This window comes from Chrysochloris asiatica, unplaced genomic scaffold, assembly GCF_000296735.1.
Source record: "Chrysochloris asiatica unplaced genomic scaffold, ChrAsi1.0 scaffold00071, whole genome shotgun sequence".
NCBI lineage: Eukaryota > Metazoa > Chordata > Mammalia > Afrosoricida > Chrysochloridae > Chrysochloris > Chrysochloris asiatica.
In genome coordinates this window covers 9,135,426-9,148,063 of record NW_006408589.1, presented here as the reverse complement: position 1 = coordinate 9,148,063, position 12,638 = coordinate 9,135,426, and the positions used below count along the sequence as shown (strand labels likewise).

The window sequence follows — 12,638 nt, the reverse complement described above, 5'->3', positions numbered from 1 at the left end:
GGTTCAAGTTCATCAACTGCCCTCAGAAACCCTATACAGGGTTGCTATGGGTCAGAACGGACTTGATGGCACTTAACAACAACAATAACAACCTCATAGAGTAAGGAGTCCTTGACATTGGGATTCCTCATCTGCTGGTAGCACAATGGTTGAATGCTTGGCTACTAACCTAAAGGTTGGTTCAAGTCTATGCAGTGGCTCTGAAGCAGGAAAAAGACCAGGTGATCTGTTCTCATAAAGATTACAGCCAAGAAAATCTTATGGAACATTTCTACTCTGTCACATGGGGTCACTGTGAGTTAGAATTGACTTAATGACACCCAACAACAACAACCTCATAGTCAAAGTGAAAACTAGAGGAAACAATGGAGACGTGCTATGCCCAGAATGAATGCTCTTAATCTAATTATTTTGTACAAAGGCCTGATTAACATAATCTCAGATTTTACTAATGATTATATCGGACTGAAGAGGGCAGGATAAAGTATACAAAAAACTGACATATAACTGATGTTACTTCTCCTATGTGCTCACTTCTTTTACCTGTCTTATTTTTACATATGCTTCACAGTCATTTTGTGTGCTAGACAAGGATATATTTATCAACAAGGAAAACGAGGCACTGAGGCAGGTACTTGTCAATGATCATGTGATCCATTTAACTGCAGAGCTAGGTGGAAAGTCAAGTTTTCTGGACTATAGTGGTGAAAAGGAGTGATTGTCAAGCAGAAGTTGCTGTGTATGTGGAGAACTATTGAAAGCTGAGGAGGACAGGGATTACCTAATGAATGGCAGAGGGAAGGAAGATGCTGGAGCTAGACTCTGTTACCATTTCAATTCTGTCCAGGGTGGATCCCATTCATAAATGGTACAGGGATGTTCTTCTCACCTCTGGGTCCCTTCTTCCACACCTGTTTTCCTTTCTTCTACATTCCTTCCCTAAGGTATAAAAGGGTGTACTAAGCAAGTAAGATGGATTCCTGGTGTGGTGCTGCAGAATAATGCACTGGACCACAAGTTTGGTTTGAACCTCAAGGTTGGTGGTTCAAATCTACCAGCTGCTTTTCAGAAACCCTATACAGGGTCACTATGAGTTGGAACCGACTCCATGGCACTTAACAACAAAGCAAGTAAAATACAATATTGTTTCTGCCATTAGGATACCTATGTTGTTGTTGTTGTTAAGTGCCATGGAGTCGGTTCCGACTCATAGCAACCCTGTACAGGGTTTCTGAGGCTGTAAATCTTTACGGGAGCAGAATGCCTCATCTTCTCCCGAGGAACAACTGATAATTTCGAACTGCTGACCCTGAGATTAGCAGTCCGATTTGTAACCACTATACTACCAGAGTTCCTTAGGATACCTATAGCCTTGCCTTATAGTCTTATAAGACTTTCCATTCTAATTCCACTACTGGTAATAGGCACAATGAAAGTTGATCATAAGCGCAGAACCCAGGGATTCAAGGTGGTTCATTCCAGTTTGACCTACTGCTGAGAATTTGCATTTCCACCCCAGGTACACTGAATCAGAATTTATATCTTAACAAGATCCCCATGTGATTCTTATTTATGATTCGTCTATATACATAAGAACCACCTGGGGAGCTACAAGTATCACCTAGGGATCTTGTTAAAACTGTAGATTTTGATTCAGTGTATCTGAGTGAAAATGCACATTCTCAGCACGGAGTTTAACTGAAACAAATTGGTTCAAAGCCCTGGGATAATCATCCAGCCTTCATCTGTTTCCTACACCACCACCACCATCCTTCCCTCCCTCCCTTTGCTCTCTCTGTTTTACACTATAGATTTAAATAGAAAATATAACACATTCTTCATTAATCAGCTCTTTTCTCAGCTGTATGAAGGGCTCTGAAATAGGCCCTAGGAGCTCTAGTTACGAGTCAGGCTGCTAACCTCAAGGTGAGCAGTTAAAAACTAACAGCTGTTCCATGGGAAAAAGATAAGGCTTTATGCTCACACAAAGTTTATAACCTCAGAAACCCTACATAGGGTTGCTATGAGTTGGAACCTGCTCCACAGCACATAACCACCATCACCAAACTAGGTACTATGAAGGGAGCCTTCAGTCTTTATTTAAAAATGCTCGTGTGTTATAGCATTGGGATACACCTAGGACAAACCATGTTCTCTGAGAGTGTCTGCACCTGCAGACAGAAGAAGCCTTCCTTACCAGAATCTACCTTTTTACAAAATCTATTTCATACTAATTTAAAAGAAAGAAATAAAAAACCCAGAAAGGATATAGAGCTATTCAGAAGAGTGTAATCTTGTTTTGGCCTGCCGTACATAAACACAGTCTTTGTATAAGAGAACAGAACAAATGCTTATTGAATATCTATGTGTGGCGAGGACAGCACCAGGCCATGTGGTGAGATGCTGCACTAAGTACCCATCACACCCAAGGAAAGAGGAAATGGAGGCTCACTGTTAAAGTGCTTTTCCTACAGTGGGTAGGAGGCAGAGCCAGCATTAGAACCTGAATCTCTCTGACCCTAAAGCCTATATCCTCTCTACTCTTCAGTCCTCTCTCTCGCTCTAACAAGATAGAAACATTAGTAAAACTTGAAATCATGCTAAACAGGATTTAGTATAATATAACAAAAATAAAAAGCAAGCAAACTCACTGCCATCAAATGGATTCTGACTCATAGCGATTCTGTGCAGGGTTTCTGAGGCTGTAAATCATCAGGGGAGCAGAAAGCCTCATCTTTCTCCCTCAGAGTGGCTGGTGGGTTTGAACTGTCAACCTTGCAGTTGGTAGTCCAGTGCTTATCCTATGGTGCCTCCATATACTGTTGTTAAATTCTGTCGAGTCAGTTCCAACTCATAGCAACCCTATATAGGGATTCCAAGGAGCAGCTGGTGGGTTTGAACCACTGATCTTAGCGTTAGCAATCCAGTGCTTATCCTACAATGCCACACCAAGACTCCATATGGTAGTGGTAGGGGTGTGGAGTCAGTTCTACTCATAGTAACCATGCGTAGGGTTTCCAAGGCTGGAAACCTTTACGGGAGCAGAAAGCCTCATCTTTCTACCAAGGAACAGCTGGTAGTTTCGAACTGCTGACCATGAGGTTAGCAGCCTGACTCGTAACCACTACTCTAACAGATCTCTCCTTAGGATTCCAAATAGCTAGCTCTTATGTAGGTCCCATTGTTATTTCTATTGTTTCCTTTAATTTTCCTTAGGTTTGATGATTATCCCATTTTACAGATCCAGAGACTGAGGCTCAGGGAACTAGAGTAACCTGTCCATAGTCTCAGCTAGTAAGTGGGAGCTAACTGAGTTTCAAGTAACCTGATCCTGGAGCTTGTACTTTTACTCACTAAATGCTCATGTCTACCTGTTCAAACTAAACAAATAAGACTTTAATACTAGATGACACTGAGCTTCTGTTAACAGTGGTGAAAAACATGGAAATGGACAGTACAACTTGATGAAAGTAATTAATGTCACTCAATTGTACATGGTAAATATGTTGAAATGGCAAATGTTTTGTTTTATAAGGATTTACCACAGTAAAAAAAAAAAAAAATGGAGGCAAAAAACCAAAGGTCCAAACAACTAGATGAGCCATGAAGTTTATACAACCCTTTTCTGGATCAGGCAACTGAGGGTATCTAGGTCTTATCCCAGGTCACATAGCTATTTGGAAGCAGAGCTGTAATTGGTGCTTATACATTTCTGCCAAGAGGGACGATAATGTTCAGAGTCATGTAATTAAGGCAGCCTGGACCTACCCTTGATGTCTCCCCAATGTTCACTTTTTGTAGTACGTGGACAGGCCTCATATCTTATCTTAAGTACACATTCAAATATATTGGAAGAGGGGTGTGCACTATAGGCCAAGGTTTTGTTTCAGTTTTCAAACAGATAAAGAAACACTACATTTCTCCACTATACCCACAACTTAAGTGTTTATAAGAGTCCATCGACATTCAGTGTCCTCACCCCATCTCCTTTTCCAGACAGAGCTCAATATTAAGATGAAAAAGAATCCTCCAAATGGAAAGTTCCCTCTCTGTCTGCCCATCCTGATTAACCCCCATCTCCACAGTTACAGTCCTAAGTGTGGCTGCTGTCTTCTGTTCCGGGAACCATCTCTATCATCCGAATGTGATGTCCTGTCACCAGCTGGGCTCTCTTTTAAAAAACCTTTTAGGTTATTATTGTGTGCCATCAGATTGATTCCAATTCATAGCAACTCAATAGGATAGAGTAGAACTGCTCCCATAGGTTTTCCCTGTAGCGTAGTGATTATGAGTCGGGTTGCTGATCTCACAGTCAGCAGTTAGAAACTACCAGCTGTTCCACGGGAGAAAGATGAGGATTTCTGCTCCCGTAAAGATTTACTGCCTCGGAAACTCTGTACAGGGTAGCTATGAGTCAGAACGGACTCCATAGCACAAAACCACAAAGTTGGCAGTTCAAACCCACCAGCTACTCTATGCGAGTAAGATGAGACTTTCTGCTCTTGTAAAGACTGACAACCTTGGAAATCCTATACAGATTTGCTATGAGTCGGAATCAACTTAATGGCAGGGGCAGAGGGTGCTCTTTATGGGAACAGATTGCCATGTGGTTAGAGTAAACCCCTTTTTTCCTTATGGAGTGCTGGTGGGTTTAAACTGTCAACCTTTCCATTAGCCGCCAAGCAATCAGAGGGCTCCCAGAACTCTTTTCTTTTACATTGAATTGGAGAAACCCAAGATACGAGTTGGACCTCAATATTCTCTGTCTTGTGGTCAGTTTTCCAACTCACCAGATTCCCTAGAATGGCCCTCAAAGAGTTTTACAAATTGCACCCCACTAATCCTTCCAGCCTCTTTGCTTCCTGCTCCCTGGTATATATGCTCTCACCACTCCTATCCACTTATAGTTCCACCAAGCTCACTGATGACCTTGTGCTTTTATATAATAGGTTTCCCAGTCCTGGAGTGTCCTTAGATCAGCTCTTCATCTGAACTCTCCTTACATATTTCAAGATTCACCTTACAGTTCCCCTGAATGTCCAGGGAGCAAAATTAGGTATGAGTTGTTGTTGTTAAGTGTTGTCAAATCGGTTCCAAACCATAGTGACCATGTATAGGGTTTTCAAGGAGCATCTGGTGAGCTTGAACCATCAACCTTGCTGTTGAAGCCAACTGTACAGTCTAGTGTATTATCCCACAACACTACACCAGCTGTCTTTCTACTCTGACTGAACTACTGCATCACATGGTATAGTACTGCTGGCCCGCTGTTACTGTAAGTTGCCATCCACTCAGCCCCCAACTATTTCTTCTCCTTTGAGGCATGTACGTGGTATATTAGGCCTCTTGAAGTTGCTTAAAGTTCACTGATGCTCTTTTCATTTTTGTAAAGTCTTTTTTCTCTCTTAGATTAATTTGGGATAGTTCCTACTGCTGGGTCCTCAAATTTATTAGCATTTTCTGCTGCAGTGTCTTGTTTTTTGGTAAGTGCATTGAGTCTAGTGTGCTGTTAATTCCAAGCAATGTACACATTCTCAGATGTTAGAATTTTCATTCCTAAAAGTTTGATTTTAATCTTTTGTCTTAACTTTTGTCTTTTCTTTGTCTCAATTTAGCTTTTTGAGCATATTGTCCTTATCTGGTAAATTCTATTATCGGTATCAGTTAGGGGTCAGGTTTGATGTGTGGACAAAGACACATTCTCTTGCTTCTTTGCACTCCTGTTAATCTTCGAATTAGATCTTGACATTGTGAATTTGCTTTTGTGGGTGATAGGTATTGTTGTGGGAAGCACAGTGGCTCTTTATGATAAGCAGTGAACTGTGAACCACAAGGTCGGTGGTTCCAGCCCACCAGCCACTCTGTGGGAAAAATATGAGGCTTTTTGCTCCTACAAACATTTACAGCTTTAGAAATCCTATACAGGGTCTCTATGAGTTGGAACCAAGTGGAAGACACTTACCAACAACAACAATGTATTATTGGATTCCCACAAATACTTTTGAGCTTTGTTTAAGTTACTTGGAAATAGTTTGCAGCAAAGTAACTTGGAAATAATTTGATTACTATGAATCTTTTAAGACTTCTTAGGCAAGAGTAGAACAGATTTTAGGCTCCAAACTCCAAATTTAGGCTCCCAAAACCAAATTATCTCTAAACTTTTAGGGGGTTCTTTTCTCAGCATTGGCTAGTTCCTCACATGCATGCACTGGTTAATACACTACAGAACAGGAATCCTCTGAAATTCCTAGTAGCTCTTTCTCTATTCAACTCTCTCCTCTCTGGTATTTGTCCAGTGAACACAAGACTCTAGCCTCTCAGTTCTGTCTCTTCACCAGGCTCTATCCGTGGTCCCTCCTCTATCCATTGGCCTGGAAACTCAAGTAAGCAAGCTGGAGCAATCACAGGGCTCTCTGAGCTTCTTTCCCACCCCTCACTCTGCAATGTCTTGAAACTATTGCTTCATAGATTTTCTGTAATTATTTGGCTGATCCAGGTCGGAAAGTAAATCTGGCCCCTATAACTTCATCATGGTAGGAAGGCAAAGTCACTGTGCATATGATATAAATGACTGAGGCACCCTGGGGTAACCTCTTAGGGAGTGGTGGGGACCATGGTGAACTACCATGTACAAGAAGCAGCAGACAGATTCACTGATGGCTGCTGCAGGGAAACGCAGGCCACCGATTACCACAGAAGCTTGATATGGGACATTTCTTGATTTTAAAACACTAAGTGGGTCACATTTAACATACCTGCGGCCTATCTCTGGTTGTCTAGACACCAGTTCTGACTCTTGTCCCTCATTGACATAGAACAATAATCTTTCTCTAGCACATCATATTTTTGCAGTGATAGAAATGTTCTCTATCTGTACTGTCTAATACAGCTGTTCCTAACTAGATGTGGTTATTGATCCCTTGACATGTGGCTGGTCCCCTAAGGAACTGAGATTTTAGCTTAATTTAATTTAAATTTAAATAGCCACCTGTAGTTAGAATAAACACTTAGGAAGAGTCAACAATCCTCAATGATGCTTGTCACTGGGGGCAGGTAGCAGCCAAAGGCAAATCTTTATTCTGTTCTATCTTCCCTTTCCAGACAAGAAGGGTACAAATGGTTAACATATTTGGCTGCTAACAGTAAGGTTGGAGATTCAAGTCCAGTCAGAGGTGCCTCAGAAAAAAAGCCTGGCAATCTGTTTTAAAGAGTCCTGGTGTGGCTGTGGGATAAAGCACTGGACCACAAGGACCACAAGGCTGGTGGTTCAAATTCACCAGATGTTCCTTGGGAACCCTAAACAGGGTGGTTATGACTTGGAACTGAATCAATGGCACTTAACAACAACAGCAACAATCTACTTAAAAAAAAAAAAAAATCATTGAAATCCCTGTGAAATACAATTCTACTGTGACATACAAGGGGTCACCATGATTTGGAATTGACTTGATGGCAACAGCTGGCTCCAGACAAGAGAACCCAGGTACTTAATTTAGCTACTCCGGCAGTCCTAGCTATTCATAAGCTCTCCCAACATCTTACTTCACTGTTATTATTATTATGAACTCGAAGATCCTTAAAGCAAGAGACAGTATCTCTAGAGAAAATCCAGAGTGGAGTTCTCAAACTGGTAGCAGCCAGATGAAATGGCTTTTGCAATGTTGAAAACTGTTTGAGCCAATTAGTCCAAAGAACTAATGAACTACACAAACCACAGCTTATATGGCCCTGACACCAGAAGAACTAGATGGTGCCCGGCTACCACTTCCAAACTCTTTGAAAAGGATCATAGTAAGAGGTCCTAGGTAGAGTGGGAGAAAAATGTGGAACAAAACTCAAAATCATAAAACAGGATAAGGCTTATTGGACTGTTTGTGACTGGTGAAACCCCTGAGACCATGGCCCTTAGTTGCCCTTTAAGCCTCCCCTGTGCTCAACTTTTATCCAAGCAATAGTCGTATCAGACAGACAATAAGACCAGGGAGGCCCACACTCACCAGAGCAACCAACCGAAGGATAATGCCCAGAAGGCAAGAAGGAATAGGAAAGAAGGGTAATCCAAAGTGCTAAGTACAAGGCTGCTGTTACAGTGTGGGGGTAGCAATCAATGTCACAAATCAAAATGAATAGGAATTGTTGAATGGAAAACCAACCTGTTCTGTAAACTTTCACCCTAGTCACATTAAAAAGTTAAAAATTAAATAAAAGCAAGAAGATAATATTTGAGCCAACATTTATGAACTGAGATGCATCACATCAACCCCATTTTACTAATTGCTCTTGACAAATTCTAAGATTGAACATAATTGGGTTCACATTGACTAAAGGTGAGCAGTCACTGCTCATATGATTTTCAATTTGCCACAATCCTCACTACTCCCTATTGTTTCACTAACAATAAATCTTTTTGTTGGTTACTTTTACCATTGTAATTGTGCTGCTGTTTTTATGATAGTGCAGAAATATTTCTCTATACCCATACTCCATGTTTTATTCTATGGCAGTAAGCTACAAAGGAGCTCTGGTAGTGTAGTGGTTACGAATCGGGCTGCGAACCTTAAGGCCAGCAGTTCGAGACTACCAGCCGCTCCACGGGAGAAAGATGAGGCTTTCTGCTCCCGTAAAGATTTACAGCCTCGGAAACCCTGTACAGGGTCGCTATGAGTCAGAACCAACTCCACACTCCACGGCACACAACCATCACCACCACAGAGACTAAGGCTAGGAGAGACTTACTAAACAACAACAAGCTACAAAGTAAACTGATGGGGTTTTGTAATTTCCAGCTTAGTTCATTTTATCTAGGTCTATCACACATCTGACCGCTATGGACATTTGAATATGTGAAAACTTTTACTAAAAGGATGAAAAACAAATAATACAACAAGAAGGCTACAACTTTCCATTTCATGACTCATGGCGAACATCAGTAATTCTTGGCTCCCTTTCCTCAGGGTTTTTTCTCAACACAACACCCCTGACAGCCATTTCTGCACAGCCAATTTTGACAGACAGAATGATGCCCATTGCTATCTTTCATCTGGTCCAACCCTCTCATTTTACAGAGCTGGAAACTCTGTAATCACGAAAGCAACCACTGAGTCAGTGGTAACGCCATGATAAAACCTCAGGTCTTAACTCCAGTACTATTTTCACACACCCAAACCACACCATCAAGAAGACAGAAAATGAAAACATGATTTAAAGTCAGGCTTGCCTTTGGCAAAAGCAGCCAACACACAAGCCTGGCTCGATCAGTTACTTCCTTTCTCCAACTCATCACATAAGTTCTCTTCCTCATAACCTGCTGTTGCATTCAACCGCTCTACTCATGTTCCTGTTTCAAAGTAACAGTGACAGTTAACTGTCTTAGCTCCCCCCTGGACTATCACCATTCCAGCTTCCATTCTCTCAGTCATCCAAAGAGTCAGGGGGAGTACTTACGGCACCCGGAGCTTGGGGAACTTCTGTATGTCATTTTCTGTCAGGTTCTGAAACCAAGATACATATGGCAGACAGGTTATACCCCGTAAGAAGAATTTTTCATTAGGTCAGCAGAGTAAGACATGGTGGGAACTGAGGCAAACTGGAGAGAAAGTCTCTTCCCAACCCAAACTTTCTAGGTATTACATACAAATCTGTGGGCCTGCTATTGCCTCGCCCCTACCACCAAAGGGAATCCCCAAATCAGAATTAGTTGTAAATATTGACAAAGAATTTTAATTTAAACAAACATGTTATGCATATGAGGGCTAAATCTATGCGAGACCAAAGAGAATGTGGTCTTGTTCAGAAGAATGAATGTGGTCATCTTGCAACCTCTTCCCTAGTCTCTTACTCTAGACTGGATCCCCTTTTAATCTACATTCAAGTCTGTCTAGAGAAAGGACCCAGGCCTTTTATTACCATCACCACATCCCCAAAGTCACAGTCACCATGTTATTAGTTAGATTATTTAGATGTTGGAATGTAATAAAGGGGCTTCCCAACTACTATTGACAAACTGGTTCTGGGCCTCTGCCTTATAGGATTTTCAATTTTCAGATCAACTTTGTGATGAGGGAAAGATGAGTGTTCCCTTGTTATAGGTTAGAGCCAAGCTGCGGCAGGGGGATATGAAGGAAATTGTAGTTTGTAGATGGAGCTGGGGCTGGGGCTGGAACCATCTCTTCCTGCAAGCCCTTCTACTTCCATGTCAGAGCACTCTGAGGGTGCTGGGGGCCTGCACTGGCTGTGAGGAGGGTGGAAAGGGTGAAAGAAGTCATTTTGAAAAGAGGAAGAAAATAGGTTTCCTGATCCTGAGAACAATAGAGAGACTTATTATGGAAACCATTAAAGGGACCAAGACTGCTGCAAAGAAAGATGCACTGGGACTTCACTGCATTCTGATTAAGACCAGATGGCTAGGTGGTCAGGGTGAGTGCTCTTGAGACAGCAGGGATTTGAATCCCGGGTCTTCCACTTAGCAGCTATGTCAGTGGGGCACAGACTTAACTTCTTGAGTCCCAGCTTTGGTATCTGTAAAATGGGGGTCATTGTAATAATAATACCTACTTTCCAGGGTTATGGAGATCAAGTGAGGCAATGCCTATAATGTGCTAGGCACAGTGCCTGGCACATGTAATTGGGTGTGTGGGTGGGTGGAGGTTAGGGAAGAAATTACAACCCAGGGGACAGGGAATAGCTGGCACTCTGACTAGCTCTCTAGGCAGGAATGATTTTTGCCTCTTCTCGCCATCTGGACTGAGGGTTGCCTGTGAGGTTGCTTCCACACCCTTCAGAGGATAGGACTGGGGCAACTTAAAAAAACAAAACTAAACAAGTTGCTGTTGAATCAACTCCAATTCATGGTGGCCCTACGTGTGTCAGAGTAGAGCTGTGCTCTATGGGGTTTTCAATGACTGAATTTTTGCAAGTAGATTGCCAGGTCTTTCTTCTGCACCTCCAACCTGGGCTACCAACTGAGTGCATTAGCAATTTTTACCACCCAAGGACTCCTGGGATATCATTATTGTTGTTGTTGCTGTTAAGTGCTGTTGAGTCAGTTCTGACTCATAGTGATCTTGTATAGGGTTTCTGAGGGACAGCTGGTGGGTTTGAATTGTTGACCTTGTGGTTCATAGTCCAGTGTTGATCCTACAGTGCCACACCAGAAGTGCTAGCAATGTGCTTATTGGGCTCATTTGATCCAGCTGGTTTTGTTGTTGCTAACTACTGTTGAGTCGGTTCTGACTCTTAATGACTCTGTATAGGGTTTCCAAAGAGCAACTGGTGATTTTGAACTGCTGACCTTGCAGTTCAAACTGACCTTGTGGTCAAGTGCTTATCCTATAGCACCACATCAGGACTCCATTTGATCCAGCAGTAAGGAGTAACTTCAGACCCAGCAAGTTTATCAGACCACCTGAGATAACATTGAGTGGGTGAAAGCAGTCAGCCAAGAGTCCTGAACCAGGCTTTGTGATCAAGCTTCTTAACTCTTTCTTATTGTTTTTTTTTTTTTTTTTTTTTTCCAAATCATTGAACAGCAGCATCACCTCCCTCCAGAGCCACTGGGATCTCAGGGACACGGGACTTGCTCCTGTTCAGAGTGTGGGGTTGGATCTGAGGGCCTCCTGGAGATGCTGAAAGGGAAGGTAGCTGACCACTGGCTTGTGTTTGGCTGGATGGAGTCTACAAGCTAAGGGGAGACCAGGAATCATGTGAAGGAGAAGGTGGAAAGGAACATACTGGAGAAACAGGAGCGGGAAGTCAGGCAAAGACACACATCCTTTTAAATAGGAATAGGAACTTTGAAGGAAAATGAGAAATGTTCAAATAGAATTTTCTTTTGGAGAGTTTTGCTATGTGATGCAACCCATCCTCCTTCTTCAAAAACCTTCCAGAAATTCCAGTAACAGTCATTTTAGAGCTAGATTTGTAGCTTTTTCTGGAGTATTTGAGAAGTGCAAAGAAGGAGGAAAAGCTGCAAATTGGGCCTCATCTAGAGAGGTGATGTGGACGACATGGCTGCTGGTTGGCCCGAGGTCCATTCTCCCTTTCTTCCTTCTTGGCCTGTCAGTTGACATGGAGTCAATCCTGAGTCAAGGGACACCATGTGGTGCAAAAATAACCACTCTCAGGGCTAGCTGAAAGGTTGCAGGTTTCGAGTGTATTCAGAGATACTGGTAAGAAAGGACTGACAATCTACTTCTGAAAAATCAGCCACCTAAAAACCCATGAAGTACAGTTCTATCTGACCCACATGGTCTTTTCTGGCAGGGCCTGAGCTTTTTTTCAGGGCAGCAATGTACCCTGCTCAAATATTTAACCACCTAGATGTCCTCATAGCTCTCAGAGGACACCTGACTTCAGTTGTGGCCAGTAATATATAGCCTTAAATCTTCTGGAAATGTTCCTAGATGTCAGAAAACAGACAGACAAACAGGGAGAGACTCCCTGTGTTACTAACTCTTCCCTTTGTCCACCAGCTTCTGCCTGTGAGGCTGATGGGATGCCTAGAGGGAGAGTATCCAATTTGCAAATCTAAGGAAGAAGCCACAGGCTTTTTAATACGCAAGAAGACATCTATGTTCTTGGTGTCTTCCTTGAGCATTGTACCAGCCCTGGGCATCCATCTGTAGATTTGTTACTTCTTG

General features: G+C 42.3%; 1 protein-coding gene across 1 annotated transcript in view; it reads right to left on the bottom strand.

Moving 5' to 3' along the window:
• LCP2 (lymphocyte cytosolic protein 2 (SH2 domain containing leukocyte protein of 76kDa)) overlaps positions 1 to 12,638 on the bottom strand; it is a 62,731-nt gene that overhangs the window by 42,575 nt on the left and 7,518 nt on the right. The window contains exon 3 of the mRNA XM_006864828.1: positions 9,445 to 9,491. Coding sequence (XP_006864890.1) covers positions 9,445 to 9,491 — 47 coding nt within the window. The remainder of the gene's footprint in view (positions 1 to 9,444; positions 9,492 to 12,638) is intronic.